The sequence below is a fragment of the Myotis brandtii genome, unplaced genomic scaffold (genome assembly GCF_000412655.1).
Source record: "Myotis brandtii unplaced genomic scaffold, ASM41265v1 scaffold547, whole genome shotgun sequence".
Classification (NCBI taxonomy): domain Eukaryota; kingdom Metazoa; phylum Chordata; class Mammalia; order Chiroptera; family Vespertilionidae; genus Myotis; species Myotis brandtii.
The window spans coordinates 1,062,002-1,078,913 of NW_005370024.1; the positions used below are offsets into that span (position 1 = coordinate 1,062,002).

A 16,912-nucleotide genomic window follows, 5' to 3' on the forward strand; every position below is an offset into this window, starting at 1 on the left:
ATTTTGTGGAAGAGCCACACTCAAGGGGCCAAAGAGCCACGTGTGGCTCGAGAGCGGCAGTTTGCTGAGCTGCAGTTTGCCGACCACTGTCCTAGATTAGATGCAAACCTTGTCTGACCCTGTCTGAATCTAGGAGTGGTTCTTCTTGGATGGACAATCCATTCCTAGATTGATTTGTAGAGGTGACTGTGGAATCCTTCGCTCTGTTTGGTCTCAGCGTCAGTAGCTGGGGAAGAAGTAACTTTATAATCAAGGTGAAGTGGGCACTAACCAGAAAGAGGGAGGGAAGAACTCCAGGGAGAGGGGACCCAGCAGAAAAAAAGCAACGGAGCCTCTAAGACAGTGTTCAAGGTGAAGAACGGCAGAAGGGAAGGGGGTAGAGAGGGCTGATGAGGGTGGAGATTGCAGGTGTGTCTTTCATAAAACATGGTTCTTCCACATGGGCAGGCACATTGCCAATGTTTGTATCACTCCATCTCAGCAGCCATGGAGGCCTCATTCCAAGTTGCTCCTCTTAGATACTCTCAATGCAGTGGTATTCTGATAAGCTTCCAACTGAGAAGGAATTCAGAAAGTCCAAGGCAATCTGAAATGGGTTTACCTCCTTGTTTCACTCATTAATCTTTGTCATCAGATATCTTGGACTAAAGGAAAGCTGAATAAATGTAACCAAAGGGGACCACGCATGCAGAACCACCGAGAAAGCTGCCACCCTGAACAAATGCCAGCATATGTTACTGACATTATCATCATGTGTAAAATACAAATGAGTGCATAAAAAATTAGTGCTCATCAGGGGCCTTTGTAAGGATTAGGATCAAAAACAGGATCTGTAGCTGCCATTGTGTTCTTTCAAATTTCAAAGATGGCTTTCACTGCCACATCATCTCCATAAACTAGCATTGTAACTCGCAGTGGGTGGTTTTACAAACAGGGACGGCAACAGAGTAGAAATTTGAGCCTGCTGTGCTGCAAGGCAGAGAGCTTTTTTCTTTAACAGGATCACTTGATTTCAGAATAGAGTTGCATATATCTGCCCAACTGTCTGGACAGACTGTGTGTGTGTGTGTGTGTGTGTGTGTGTGTGTGTGTGTGTGTGTGTGAATCACATTCAGCTATGATGTGACATTGTAAATGATAGTAAATTAAGTGGGTTTTATCAAATGTTGGTAATATTTCTTTTCCCCAAAACTTGTATAGAGAAAATCAAAACCAGGGGGAGGAAAGAAAAGTACCCTTAAGCTTCCTAATTGATTCCAGCTGCTCACATTATTTATTGCAAATAATATTATCAAGTAGTGAAATGCCCACGCCTTTGAACTTCTTGCAGTTGTGTGTAATACTGGAGCCAATGCAGGAACTGATGTCGAGACACAAAACTTACAACCTCAGTCCACGAGACTGCCTGAAGACCTGCCTGTTCCAGAAGTGGCAGCGGATGGTGGCTCCGCCAGGTACGACCTCGTTCTTCACTCTCCCGCTAACTGCATTTTCTGTGACTTCTGCTGAGGGAGAGGAGATGTGAAAAGGAAGGAAGTGATTGTACATTTATCAGGAGAAGGAGTTTACTTGGGATATTCTGACCATGATTTTGGACTTAGAGACAATAAATTGGTGAAGGACAAACATGCTTAGGAGTCATCCACTATCTGCTCATTTGCCAGACTAGGACCTGAGACCCAGAGAGGTAAACTGATTTATTTAATGTTACTAAGATCTTTGGCAACACTGGAATCAGATCCCAGGGTTCCTGGCTCTCAATTCAGTAGTTGTTCCACTGGATAAGACTGTGGGCTTCTCATGGCCTACTGTTATGCTGGTACTTTTTAATGAAATGACAGAAATTATAAAAAATGGAGGGAGGCCCGGCCAGCATGGCTCAGTGCTCGAGTGTCAACCTATGAACCTGGAGGTCACAGTTCGATTCCTTCTCAGGGTACATGCCTTGGTTGCTGGCTCGATCCCCAGTGTGGGGCGTGCAGGAGGCAGCCAATCCATGATTCTCTTTCATCATTGATGTTTCTATCTCTCTCTCTCCCTCTCCCTTCCTCTCTGCAATCAATAAAAATATATTATAAAATAAAAATAAAAACAGAGGGAGGAAGAAAAGAAGGGAGGAAGGAAGAAGAGAACGAAGGAAATGTTTTTCTGGTTTAAGGGTATTCTGACCATGAAGAGACTACATGAAAGAGTCCATTCGCCTCACAGCCCTAGAATGCAGTGAGGATAATAGAGTCTCCTGCTGGGGTTCTGAAATTACTGCTTCAAGTCAGCATTCATTGTCTTTCTATCTGATACATTTTCACTCCCAGGCATGTGTTCAGCCTCATTAATTATAAAAGCAAAATGTTTCCATTCGCTAAAAATTATTTTTAAAGAATAATTATTAACACAAGGCATATAGGTTTCTGAATCACAAAATATAATGGTCAGCTTCCATTGGTAATTGGCCAAGGGTTTTAGATAAAATGAACATAGATATAACTATGTACATATTTAGGAAGCCAAGAAAATGAGCATTATTTTACAAAGAATAGTTGCATTCCCATCTTGGGGAATTTTACAGATTTAGAACATTAATTTTTAAAATATATTTTTATTGACTTCAGAGAGAAAGGGAGAGGGAGAGAGAAATAGAAATATCAATGATGAGAGAATCATTGATTGCCTGCCTCTTGCACACCCCGCACTGGACATCGAGCCTGCAACCCATGCGTGTGCCCTGACTGGAAATTGAACTGTGACTTCCTCATAGGTCGACCCTCAACCACTGAGCCACGCTGGCCAAGCTAGAACATTAAGTTTTTAATATATAACATGGGCTTCAATTGGCCTCATTTTTTCTTTCAATATCAATAAGCCTTTATGAAAAAAAAATTCCACTCACTTAATGTTTTGAACATCTATATTTTCCAACATTAAATGAATAAATAATATTCCTCTTACCACACATTACCATGAGTCCCTATATTTTCATTAAGATGCTACCTATCCTTCAGATGTAAAATATTTCTATTTCTAAATAGGCCTTCTTCAAAAGGTCTAGCTTCCCTTTTCGAGGGATGTCTGCTGAGAGGTCCTTAGCGCTGCTGTAGAGGTGGGAGAGGCTCCCACCACCGCCACCGCTGCTGTGCTGGTCGGCTGGGAGCCTGGCTTCTGGCTGAGTGGCACTCCCCCTGTGGGAGCTCACTGGCCACCAGGGGGAAGCGACTCCCTCAGTATATGATTATATACCTCTATATTATACATTAATTCAGTCATTTATTCAACATCTAGTGGCCCAGTGCATGACATTCGTGCCCGGGGGGGGGGGGTTGTCCCTCAGCCTGGCCTGTGCCCTCTTACAGTCTGGGACCCTTTGAGGGATGTCCGCTGAGAGGTCCTTAGCGCTGCCATAGAGGTGGGAGAGGCTCCCGCCACCGCTGCTGAGCTGGTCAGCTGGGAGCCTGGCTTCTGGCTGAGTGGCACTCCCCCTGTGGGAGCTCACTGGCCACCAGGGGGCAGCTCCTGCATTGAGCGTCTGGCCCCTGCTGATCAGTGCACGTCATAGTGACCGGTCATTCTGCAATTTGGTCGATTTGCATATTAGCCATTTATTATATAATATTTTTTATTGAGCCCCTACTAGGTGCCAGGCATTGCTTCAACGACTGAGGTCACAACACTGAATAAAAGTCCTAGTCCCAGCCCTCACAGACCTTCCACTGAATCCTCACCTTATAACCTTATGAGGTATTTATTGTTATTCCCATTGTATATAATGGGATCTGGCATGTAAGTTTGCCAAAATCAGTTTCATAATTAATCAATGAAGGAAGCCTGGGTCACAGTAGGTTTTATGTCTCCCAAGTCCATGACTCTATTACTAAATTATATTTCCTCCAAATTTTGTGAAGAAAATATAGACATTTTTAAAGTATCAGATTTCAGTTCTTGAGGTCAAAAGAAAAAGATGCTTGTCAGGGGAAACCTGGGTATTTGCTTGACTTTAGAATATGCTACTCAACTCTTCTCCACCCCATGATCAATTCTATCCCCTTGTTTTCATAACATTCAGAAAAAGCACCCATAGCTCTCTATAAATAAATATTTGGGCCCTTCGATGAAAATATCTGAATATAAGATACAAAATATTTATGAAAGAAAAATGGTATATAATTAGGACCATAATCCTCTTCTTCATCAAAAATCATGAATAACTTGGTAGACTAAACCATCTTTGCAATGAGCCTTAAAGGAGGTCCCCCCATCATCCATCAGAAAATGCTACAAGGCATTTGGGTTCAGTATGGCCCAGGCTTATCTTCTCTCCATCAGAGTTGAGTCTATAGTAGGGTTAGCATAAAGGATGCTCTCACCTGCCATTTCCAACTTATTTAGTCACTGCCTAGAAAAGGCTTTCAAAAAATTCTCATTTACAAGACAAAGATTATACTATTACCTAGTTAATCTGAAGTGCTATGAATATAAAATAGTTTTGACATAGTAAACATTAAAAATAGAAAATAAATATGGAAACACTGAGTAATGCTCAGTACATAATAAATGAATAAATAATATTCCTCTTACCACCCATTACCATGAGTCCCTATATTTTCATTAAGATGCTACTCATCCTTCAGGTGTAAAATATTTCTATTTCTAAATAGGCCTTCTTCAAAAGGTCTAGCTTCCCTTCATTAATATGCTACCTATATCATACTAAGTTGTGTTTTGTTTTTTTCAGAAATTTTGAAATTAGTAGCATCCTTTAAATATCAGGGTCTAATCCATGGAACTTGGGAACCTTACTAACTTGGAACTCCCTCAGTTTTGCATTCATGGCTAATAGAACTGGCACTTCCTCTTTTTTTTAGTTGAACATTTCAAGGTGTAATAGAGCTGAGCTGCAATATAACACTTGGCCAGTAGGTGCTGCTGTCACACACTGGCTCACTCGTATAACTAAGTTTCTACTTTTACACCTTGGAGACCCCTTTGTGATCCCAGAGCCCTCCTTTTGTTATAAAGAAAAGGTTAACCAGAGGGAAAGAATGTTTTCTCCAGTTTTGTAATGGTAATAATCTTTTTAATTCAACTATGAAAGGAATATTTGTAGCTCACCCCTAAAATATATTACTAGATTAAAGGCATATATAAAATTAGAAATAACAATTAGATACAAATCGTTTTATCTAGCTACAAAGAAGTTGTACAGATCTCATGCTAAAAATCAGCCAACAGCTGATTCCCTTCACTTTTTGTAAAGTTAAAAGAAATGGATAAAAATGTAGAGAGTCAACTCTTTTCCATTTATAAAAACAGCTGCAGAGGGACAGGGTCTGATGGTTGCCCTGGACTTGATTCTCCTTCCATTTTTCCATATTGCAGCAGAACCCACACGGCAACCGACAACAAAGCGGAGAAAAAGGAAAAACTCCACCAGCAGCACGTCCAACAGCAGCGCTGGGAACACCACAAACAGCACTGGGAGCAAGAAGAAGACGCCGGCCGCCAACCTGAGTCTGTCCAGTCAGGTACCTGTAAGTCTCGCTTTCCTTTTAGGCCCGAAATCCTGCCTTTGCCTGTCTTCCAAGTCCAGGGGCCCAGGTTCAAGTCTCTTTTAGCTGCTAATACATCCTGGGCAGGCTGGGATGGGGGAGGGGAGGCAGGACTGGGTTTGGGATGGGAGGGAGGAAGTCTAGCCTGGAAACCTTCCCCTGCAGACTGGGAATTGGAAAGGAACATTAAGAGTCTGTGCTGCAATGGGACCTGAATTAAAAAGCCGTCAGAATCACAGACAGGATATATGTCACTTAAGGTTTAATTAAAATATCACTTAGCAGGCGTGCCTGGTGGTGTGTAAGGGGCTCTTGGCACCATCACCGGAGACCCGTGCTGCCCTGGAAAGCAGCCCCTGGCGCGCAGGCTTCTTGTTGTAATTTGACTGGGCCTCCCCGACATGGGCGCCACTCTCATTCTGAGACCTTGGTATTTAACGCAGCCACAGAAAGTGCAGCGCAGTGGATTTCACTTTACCCATTTCCCTCGCCCAAGGAAGGGTCAGTCCCTGGTTTGGCCTCCACTCCCGTGACCTCTAGACCCCTGTCTTTCGTTTCTGGGTCTTGACAAAGGAAATGGGCCACTTGGAAGGGGGCTTCTTTGAACACCAAAGCTGATCGCTGAGGGGCGTTCCCAAATCGTACAAGCTGTACAGGACCCTTCTCCATCTTCTCTCATTTCTTTCCCAGTTCTGTCCCTTCTGCCTAATTTCTTCCGAATTCCTCAGCCTGGTAGTATGAGATCATTTATCGCCGTTAAATTTATATGTTCCTTTATGCATGTGCTGTCTCTTCACCACCCCCACGGTTCTGTGTGGGCTGTCCTCCTCTGCCACCTGTGCCACATTACCCTCAGCAGGGGTTTGACTGTCAGTTGAGTCCCAACACTTTCCTAGTGCTTTAGGGACATCCTCTGGACTCCATGTCTGCGGAAATGTTCCCCATCTCTTACTACTTCCCTCAACTAATAGAAGTTCCCCTTTCCCTTTTTCTCGCTCCCCCACTCCCCCTTCTGGTCTGCTGTCCTCACGTTTCATGTCCTGATTGTGCTCCATCTCTCTCCAAGAGAGAATAGACCTTTCTTTCACCATGATTCTCTGCTTCTAAATGTGTCCTTCAAACTTGTCCCCCACTCATTCTTACTCACCTTCCATCGGTCAGTTCTTTTTGGCTGAAACCAAGCCCATCTCTACCTGAGAATTACCTGGGGGGCTGGGACCCTGCCATCATCCACAAACAGAGGGTGTGGTTTGCATTTTTTAGAAGGAAAGGGTCATGGAGAGAGTGGCTAGCCTGTGGGGAAAGTACTGTTTCAGTTTTAAGACCACAGTCCTTAAGTAATGCCAGAGTTACCTCTGGACTTTGAGCTGAGCTATCGCCACCTAAAGAGTCAGAGGAGAAAGTATCAAAGGAGAAAAACAGAGTCTTTTTATGAAGGTACCAATAAGCTATTCCCACTCTGGGTTTAATTGGAAAATGGCCAGGTATAAATAAATCAAATATCCGCATAAGTAGTTAATTTATTCACCTAGTACTAGAGTTTTAGAAACCAATATTTGTTAGTTTCCTCTAATAAATGAAAAGGCACAGTGGCTGCAAGAATTCAGATCAGTTCAACAAATACTAACTGAGTTCCTACTGTGTGCCCCACACTATACTAAGTATTGACAATACCAAGATTAAAAAACAAACAAGCAAATAAAAATGGTCCTGTCATTAAAGAACTCAACATCTAACCGAGGGATGGCCAAGAGGTTCCCTCTCCCCTGCTCAGTCTCCTGGTGTCAGCTCACAGGGCACAGGATTGAGGATTCCGAGGCCTGGGCTGGATTTGGTGGGCCATCCATTAAGCTATAGAGCAGCAACATACATGTGCATTTTGACAAACCTGGCCTGGTCAGAATCATTTTGACTTTACTTTAAAGAGCTCCTGGTTTATTTCGCTCCACCATGCTCCTGTCCTCCAATCAACAAATGGATCTTAGTGGAAGATACCAGTGTCCAGAGGATTTTTAATGAGTTGAGACCCTCTGAGCTTTGTGAGAACAACGCACGTGTTGGAAAGTGAGGATAGAATTTCAGCATTATCCCCACACTATGCAATTAAAGATGTTTTAATTATGTAAACTTACAGACGGGCACAAGAGGCAGGGAAGGCAACCAGGTTAGGAAAAGATGCAAACTTCCACGTGTACTCTAATTGAATAGATGTTAAATGATGAGCATTGGCTTGTAGTGACCACATCTCGTAACCCTGTCTACCAAATCACCAACAGTTTTACTGCTTAGAAACACAATCTGCAGACGTGGCAGCCTCGTCCAAAGGCACGAACAGATTCGGTGTGCCACCACGACCACAGCCGTGGTCCACGTGGCTGCTGCGGCAGCAGCGGGCGTGTCTGGCGAGGACTAGGGTTTAATCCTTGGATTCTGCTTCTCACTCCATGAGCAGGGGCTAGGAGCCATCCCGAACTGCAGCCTCAACCCTGGGAGGGATGGAGACCTGTGTCATTCAACAGCAGTGACCCCTTCTGGCCAATTTAAGGAGAAGCATTGAGGGGCCCTGAAAGGAGTCACTTCCAGTCCTCCTCAGAGGTTGGTGGTCCTTGCACGGGGGATTGATTAGTGAGAAGATGTGACGTGGGCAAAAGCTGGTGGCACCTCCAGGCCTCCGACGAGGAGCAGAGGTCTGCCTCGTGGGGAGCCGAGGGCATATGGGTTACTCTCAGCTGAACCAGTTTTGCCTCCCGGGGACACACAGATAGCAGAGATGGGAAGGAAATGCAACTCTTGTTGAATGTCGGGGGGGATTTTTAAAGATGTGGAGTGTGGGGAAAATGATGCCAACATCCCCTAGTTTGAGGCCGCCCGGAACATGCCTTATGTCTCTGTTCACTTTGCGTGAGGATAACTCATCAGGATGGCTTGAGTAGAGAACCACTAGCCTCATCTAGAGGTTTAGAGAAACCAGGGTGAGACGTGTGCCTAAGTGGCCTCTTCTAGAGCTTACCATTTATTAATCTCACACACACACACACACACACACACACACACACACACACATCCACACATCCACATGTGATTATGTATCTGCCTAGGGCTATTTCTTGCACTTGGTAAGGCAGCAGTGGCATCTCTCTGACATTTCAACCGCTTAAAAATATCTGTGGCCGGACATCTTTTCCACTGTTCTTAGAACAGAAATCACCAAACATATGACACGCCTATATCAGCCCCATTTCAAGTGATTCAAATCACTATTTTCATAGCACTTTTCTTGAATGGCTGTTATTTTCAGTTACAATGAAGGCATCTGGAGTGTTGGGAACTTTTTCCCCTAATATCACGTTGAACTTGGCTTCTTATTTTTCTCTGCTTTTCCAGTTATGCTTACTTACTTCCTCACACTCCCCCAGCCTCTCCTGATAACCTCACACTCACAATACTAATGCACACCCATGAGGTGGGTTCTAACATTTTTCTCCCGCCCGGTGACACCTCACACATGCATTTTGCAAGCTCTTCAAAGCGTGCTGCATGTTAAGTCATGAAATGAGGTTACCCCTTTGTTTCGTTCTCTGCCTGGTCTTGCCCTATTCTTTCCACCTACCATTTTCCTGATCATAAGTGTCTTTTCCTACTTGCCTGTAACTAAGTGGCATCTTTTTATCCTGAACACCACCAGCGGGTCATCCGGCAGCTGCCTGACTAACCAGATAATGTTGTTGCCTCTGTGGAGGCCACTTGTCATCTAAAACCATATCAGCTTTCTTGCCAATCACACTCTGTGTCTTTTGGGTCCCACCTCAAGAGTCCTCCTGAGTCTCCTAACATGTTGCTATCATGTCATAAGTATGTCCCTGGAAGCACACATCTGATTATCCTGCCAGAACCTACATGGCTATGTGTACCCAGTGTATCCTTTAGACATTTACTTCATCTGAGACATTTCTCTTTAAAATCATTTTTATCAAAACATGAGAGTGATTAGCCAGAAAACACAGTTTGGAAACCTGTTGATTATCTCCCCATAGTTCTGGGGCAGTCAACCCATCAATCAAACAAGATTTTCCATTCCAAAATAATCCAGGGGTAATTAAGGGATTTGTTTCATTGGCATCTTCAACAATCTGAGCGCCCTCTGGACCTTCCCCTGGCCTGATCAGCAGTATTCTACTAGCCTGCCCAGGAAAGCCCTCTCTTGCTCCAGTGAAGAGAAATGTTGCCCAGTTGTCAAGGCATTTCATCAACTAGGCCTCCCTCTCCCTCTCAGGGAATGCACACTTACATCTCAGAAGCATCTGGCCCAGTCCTGCCTTTCCTGGCCTCTCGGAAGCTGAGAGCAGCTGGAGTCACTGCACTTTTAAGGAGACTATTGCTCAGAGCCTGCCCAGCAGTCTCCCCCTGGCAGGTGTCCTGTCCATGCCCAGGTCACCCACCAGCCCCATAGGGTCCCCTTTGAACAAAGAGGCTGCAACTGTGCCCTGTGCATGTGCCCTTCTCTCCACCCTCGTGCCTCTCCAGCAGTGGCCTCCATGATGCTCCTGGCTACAGTAGGTGGCTCCCTTGTCTGCACGGAAGGACAATTTGTGCTTAAAGGAGTGATTCGATGGCGTCTTCTTGCACGCTTCCATTTCTGATGATGACCAGCTTCATCAGTGTAATTGTAATTAGCACTCTTCATCTTCCTTGTATGGCACCAGCTGGACAGAGCGGTTCTCTTCACTGCCCAGAATGGTGGCAGAGTTGCCTGTGTGGGGATAGGTGACAGGCACCATGAAATAACAGATGGTAAATTCGGGGCTTGTTGGCAATCAGCAGGTTTTTGCTAATGACTTAATTAGCTATGCAAATTGTCAAATCAGTGTGAACATTGTTTTTATCGAAAACTTTACCTAAATTAATTACCATAATTAAGTAGCAGAATGTCAAGGATATTGGCTGCATTAAAAGGGCCTGGCTGAGTAGAGAAAAGAGAGATTCCGTCTTCAGTTAAAACATATACCGTCCTCGGGACAGAGAAAATGCCATTAGGAATGGGTTGGGTGAATATTGCAGAATTGCATCCGACCCATGTTTCCGCCTAGTTCCCAAAAGGCCTTCTTCAGAGGCCCTAAGTGGAAGTGGCGGATTTTCGGAGGTACTGACCCAGCAGAAGGTTCCACAGCCCTCTCAAAAGTCCCCAGTGTCAGCAAGTTAAAAGCGTGGATTTTTTTAATTTTGAAAAATCCATTTTTTTATTTCTGCAGATTGCTAGCATTGCTCGCTCTCCGGTGTCAGGCTGCGCACTAAGGACATAAACTCGCGTGGTTGTTACACGTCAGGAGGCGATGTTTATTTCCTGTAGAAATCAGATATGCACCTCGGCCCCCCCGACATTGAGACTTGACCCCGTGTACAGTCCACAAGTGTGTCTGTCCCAGGTCCCCCAGCTCCTCCCACTAGTGTTTTAGGCTGAGCTTCTCTCTCCCAAGGTTTCCCTGTAATAATGTCAGCTGCTGTTCACAGGATGTGATGGTGGTAGGAGAGCCAACTCTGATGGGAGGTGAGTTTGGGGACGAGGACGAAAGGCTAATCACTAGATTAGAAAACACGCAGTATGATGCGGCCAACGGCATGGACGACGAGGAAGACTTCAACAATTCACCCGCCCTGGGAAACAGCAGCCCGTGGAACAGTAAACCTCCCGGCACTCAAGAGACCAAATCAGAAAACCCCCCGCCCCAGGCTTCCCAGTAAGGCTGACCTGACCGGCACTGGATCCACCGTCAATAGGCCCGTGGGTGACACTCACTATTTCAGATCACTATTCACAGGAGAGAAAGGAGGAGACATAAAAAACTTTTTCACGCCAATACCTATTTCTAAACCCCAATGATCTGAGTTTCTTTCTTTCACTTTTATTTTTTGTTTCTTTTTTAACTGAGAGGATCATTCCAAATAAACTTCCATGACCCTCCCCCGAAGGCCTTCACAGGTAACATAGATACTGGCACTGGTCGTACTTAAAACAAGAGCAGACGCTAACGCTTCTCCTGACACGGTGTTCACCACGTGTTTGTTAATGTCCTTTCCCCTGCATCAGACGAAGGCCACCTCGTCAATACACCCTCAGTGCTCAGGATCCCGTTATATGCCGAACCTAACGACAGATGACTTTTTACTATTGTAAAATATTTTCTGCTTTTTGACTTGCATCTGAGAGTTTCTTGTTTCAGTAAAAAAAAAAAGAAAAGAAAAATATCCACTTTGGGAAAATTATTTAAATGTACCTTTTTGGCTTTTTTTTCTTCACCTTTTCTTTCGTTGGGTAACAGCCAAGAGGGCCCAGCAGGGTAATTTATGGGTGAGCTAATGCCAATTGGTTCTCCAGCCCACGTTGGTGCAATTGAGCCCACGTTGGTGCAATGGAGCCCAAGTGCTGAAACAAGAAATGTCTTTTGTCATCAAAGTCACCACGGCAGATTTTTATGAAAGAATGACACTTGGCCCCTTGAGAATTTATGCATTTGTAAAATTGCTGTTGATCCAAATATTTTCAAGCCATGTAATCCATTCCTTTTGTGTGCAGTTTAATAAATCTGAAACTCCTTTGTGTTTTTTATTGTATCTGAGTTGACCGTTGTTTCTTTTCATCATATATTGCTTGTATAATAATTTGTAAAGCCCTCGCCTGGTTCTTTTATGGGGATTTTTTTTTTCTTTGGGGGCAATGCCAGTGTATTTATGTGAAACTTTATAAGAGAACTAATTTTTCCATTTGCATATTAATATGTTCCTCTACACATGTAAAGACACAGTGGCTCCGTGTGTTATAAAACAGCTGTATTTTATGTATGCTTTACTGATAATTGTGCCAATAATAAACTGTGTTAACGACCAACGCAGTGAGTCTAGCTGTTTCTGAGCCCGGGCGGAGAAGTCTGCCCACAATTGTGAGAAGCACTGAGCTGGGTTTATCGCCCAAGCTCCACATGGAGTGGAATTAGAGAACCTGTGCCATCTTGGATAAAGTCTGTTTTTTCCCTGCCCACTGCATTGGGCAGATGCAGGAGTGCTTTTCAATGTGGGGCACTGTGCCACTGAGGGCACACCCATGAGAAGGGAAGGGCCCGCCTGTGCCCCTGGAGGTGGCCCAACGGAAGGGCAGTGGCTTCCACAGGCTGAGCACTCACCATGAACCCAACAACCAACTCTATTTCAGCCAATCCTCCCGACTCCACTAAAAAGGCATGAATATCCCCATTTTTCCTAAAAGATTTGCTACAGACAGTATGGAAAATGTACTGGAGGACATTTTTGTTAAAGGAACTTTCCTCATATTTTTCCACTTTGTACCAATGAGGAAGATGAGAGAAGAAGCCTGTTAGCATTTATTGACTGTGTATTGAGTGCCAGGCAGTTTTAATTGATCATTTCTGAATTCTGGAGAGGGGGGTATGGAAAAGACAAGCAAAGGGAAGGTATGTGTCTTGGGCTGGGATTTCCAGAAGCAGAGCCTGAGACCAGGATTCCGGGACACGAGATTTACTGAGGGATTGTTCTTCAGGGAGAGAAAATATTTAAGTGAGTGAAGGGGGCAGAATAAAGAAGGGGAAGGAGCCTAGAAAAGCTGTGGACTTGGGTAGTCTTCTGCCTGGTCCGTGGGGGCAGGGCTAGGAGCATCGACCTCACTGCAGAGGTCCCCCCTCCTGAGCGAGCCACCAGACTCTTATGACCCTGAACCAGTCAGTCCCTGACTGGGCCATCCCCAGAGTGTGTGGGGGATTGTGACCTTCAGGGCGTTTCTGCAGAGAGGAGGCCAATTAGGAGGCAACAGCCATAGCATCTCAGAGAGGCTGGTCCCAGAGAGGGCATCTGGGCAGGACACAGTCTACCCCATTGACTGACTTGCCCCATCTCATAGCTCATGGGGAACACAGTTGGGACTTTAATTTGGATCTCCCTTGACAACAAAGCCTGGATTCCTTCTAGAACATTACACTGCTTCCTAAGGAAAATGTATAGTATAATAGCAATAGTGCCAAAGGAAGCACAGGGAAACTGCTACTTACTGCTTCCCACTTGGAAGGGAACTTCCAATTTATCCCCAACCCCACCTCACTGTTTAGGTTTTCTTTGATCAGTTCTTTAAAGTTACCATATGCAGTCATTGCAGATGATGCCTAGGACAATGTGTTTGACACCTGTTCCCATTACCCATTGTTGCATAGCAAATCAACCCACAGTTAGAGACTCAGGAGGACAGTTTATTATTATCAGTTACCCTTCAGAGAGCTCATTGGTCTCTGCCGAATGGCCTGCTCTTCGGGGCTCAGATGCTGCTGGGGATGGAGTCCTCAGAGGCTTGACAGGACTGAACATCCACGATGGTGGTGCACTCACTTTGCTGGCTGTTGGGCAGGAGCTTAGCCAGGGCTACGGACCACAGTACCTTCCAATAGCCTCTCTGTGGAGTTCTCCCAGAATGAGGGGTGGGTTCTGAAAGGGAATGTTCTAAGAACCAGCACCTGGGGGAGGAGAGACCTAACTTGCCAGTGCCTAGACCTAAAGCAGTGTCACTGTGTCTCAGTGCTGTCCATCAAGGCAGCCCACATTCAAGGCCCAGAGGCATGGACTCCTCCTTGATGGACAAGTGGCATATGCCTAGCGAGGGGAGGAATTGTGGCAGCCACCTTTGAAAACAAACGTCTACAAAATCCAACCAAGTCTACACTGGTCCTAGCCTACCTGCAGTTGTATCTTTAGCCCCTGGGACCTGATTCCCCATCTACCTAGATTCCTGCTCATGTTCTGAACATGCCACGTGCTCACATCACATGTATCTTTGAATGTTGTTGTTTTTTCCCTATTGGAATGCCGGCCCCACCTTTGTACATTACCAAAGCTACTCATTTAACAGCCCCCTTGATTCTCACATGCCCTGAGGTGCCTCCCCAGCTCTGCTCAGAGTCCGTTCTCTGAGGCCCAAGAGCATTTAGTTCTTGCTTCTACCTTAGCACATTCTTTTTTAAAAAAAATTTTGTTTTATTGCTTAAAGTATTACAAAGAGTATTACATATGTCTCCTTTCCGCCCCCTGCCCCTTGACATTTTCCCGGCCTCCCCTACCCCCCAGTGTCTTGTGTCCATTGGTTATTCTTATATGCATGCATACAAGTCCTTCGGTTGATCTCTTACCCCCCACACACACAACCCTCCCCAGGCTTCCCACTGTAGTTTGACAGTCTGTTCAATGCTGCTCTGCCTCTTACAAATTATTGTTGATTATCCCTCACTGTCCCACTAGAATTTTCTCGGTGTGAGCAATCTAATCATTTTCACTGCATCTTCCATATCTAAACTCTATCATGCATGTTAGTGGAATAGATATAGTGAGAAACTCCCAAGTAAGAAATCATAAAACCACTGTTTACCACTCATTGTCCTGTTATAAACAGTGTGCAATGCTATGGCACAACACAGGGTGACAGTTATCCCTGTAGGTAAATAATAAGGTGAGTGATGGATGTAGAGATGGATGTATTCAAGTTTCTCAGAGGTCAAATCAGCACAAAACAAATATCTTACAAGCATTGGCCTAAGCCTAACTTCTATAGAAACCCCAGAAGGTGAGTCAGGCCCAGAATGATCCTAAGGGCAACCATTTATTAAGTGCACACTATGTATCAGTCACTTGCTAGGTGCTTTACCTAGGTGGTCTCAAACTTGGAACCCAAGGGTAGTGCATGAGTTGGGTTTTGCTTTGTGACACTTTAAATCTCAGCAGCCTATGACAGCAAACATTTTCTTTTTCTCACTCATGGGACTGTGGGTCACCAGGGGCAACTCTGCTTCAGATCTGCCCCTTGGGTCTCTTTCTGGGACAGTGGCTCTCCAGGGCATGCTCTTCTCTTGACAGATTCTGGGAGAAGTGAAAGGTGATAGGTCAAATCACATATGCACATCTACTTATACTACGTGCATTGGCCAAAGCAAGTCACAAGAACAAGCCCAACATCAGTGGGGTGAGAAATACACTCTGCCTTCTGCAAAGTTGCATGGCAAAGACATGAGAAAACAACCGGGAATTGACCGATCACAATGTTACCTGAAAACTTCTAATTGTTTGCCAGTATTTAAAAACTGACTCATTTCCTATAAAAATTAAAGTTTCTTGTTTCTCTTACGAACAAACCAAATATGCCCAACAATAGACTCACATATCTAGATCCCTAGATGGTAACAGTTGGCTGGCCCAGAGTCACGGCTATCCTGCTTAGTTGTTCAATCCATTTCACTCACTTTACCTGCCCAGCTGCTGCCGGGTATCATATCTCTTATACACTTGCTCTTTACTCCTTAAAACTACAGTTGGAAGTCAGAATTATGGGCCCAATTTTACAGATGTGAAGACATGCTTAAACAGTTCATTGGTACTGTTTGTCACATAGCTAATAAGTGGTGAAGTGGGCTTTGAACCTGTGTCCTCAGGCCAAAACCTGTGCTCCTTTTACCAAACCATGCTAGTTTAATAGACGTCACAGTGGTGGTGATCCTCCGTGGGTTAGGATAGGGACATGGCAAGCAGGATCCCATTGAATCTTTGCAATATCGCAGTGGGCATATTAGTTATTATCCCCCACATTGCAGATGGGACTTGGTGCAGTTAAACAGTTTACTCAAGGTCACAGAGCTCACAGATGACATCATGTCACCTTGACTCCGATCCACTTTATTAGACTTACTGTCAGGTGCATGGTCCGCAGGTCGGGTGTCTGGAGGTGTTCTCTGACCTACAAGCAGGTCCTGGCATCCACCTATCTGCCATTCACTACGTATTTTAGGGGCTGTCACAGAGTATTTCAGAAATCAAGATGTGCCACTCACCTGGTAATGAAATGGAATAGGAAGACTCCCTCTAGGACCTTGAAATCTCATGGGCATTTGACAAGGGATTTCTAAATAAATGGCCCAGTCCCTGCAGGAAATTCTTTCTCTTTCCACTTCTCTTTACCCTTGAGGTGAACATTTAATGCAATAGGATATCAACCCACACTGATATTACATGGGATGGGATGCAGTGGGACAAGGCCAACAAGATTTCAATTTCCCTAAAGCAGGATTGGTAGCATCCTTGGGAAATTCATTTTATATACCTCCTTTGTCTTCCATTAAAAACCAAAACAAAACAAAAAACAATTACTAGGCTTTTTTTCTGATTGTTAAATAGTACATACATGTAGATCATTTGAATGAACAGGAACAAGAAGAAAGTAAGTTCTACTACCTTGCTATAAAACATTACTAGTATACTGATGCATACCCCTCACGTATTTTCTTCTTGGCTCATATACATGTTGGTAATATACAGACTAGGCAGTTACATATCCT

At 44.6% G+C, this 16,912-nt stretch overlaps 1 protein-coding gene across 10 annotated transcripts in view; it reads left to right on the plus strand.

Moving 5' to 3' along the window:
- LDB2 (LIM domain binding 2) overlaps positions 1–12,423 on the plus strand; it is a 351,072-nt gene extending 338,649 nt beyond the window's left edge. The window contains exons 6-9 of one of the 10 annotated variants that reach the window (XM_005878124.2): positions 1,331–1,454; positions 5,371–5,522; positions 7,993–8,135; positions 11,049–11,551. In XM_005878124.2, the coding sequence (XP_005878186.1) occupies positions 1,331–1,454; positions 5,371–5,522; positions 7,993–8,097 (381 nt within the window). In that variant the 3' untranslated portion in view covers positions 8,098–8,135; positions 11,049–11,551. Of the gene's footprint in view, positions 1–1,330; positions 1,455–5,370; positions 5,523–7,992; positions 8,136–10,789 lie in introns of all 10 variants that reach the window. The other 9 variants (XM_005878132.2, XM_014549338.1, XM_014549337.1 and 6 more) reach the window with 9 other exon arrangements.
- The last annotated feature ends 4,489 nt before the right edge of the window (positions 12,424–16,912 follow it).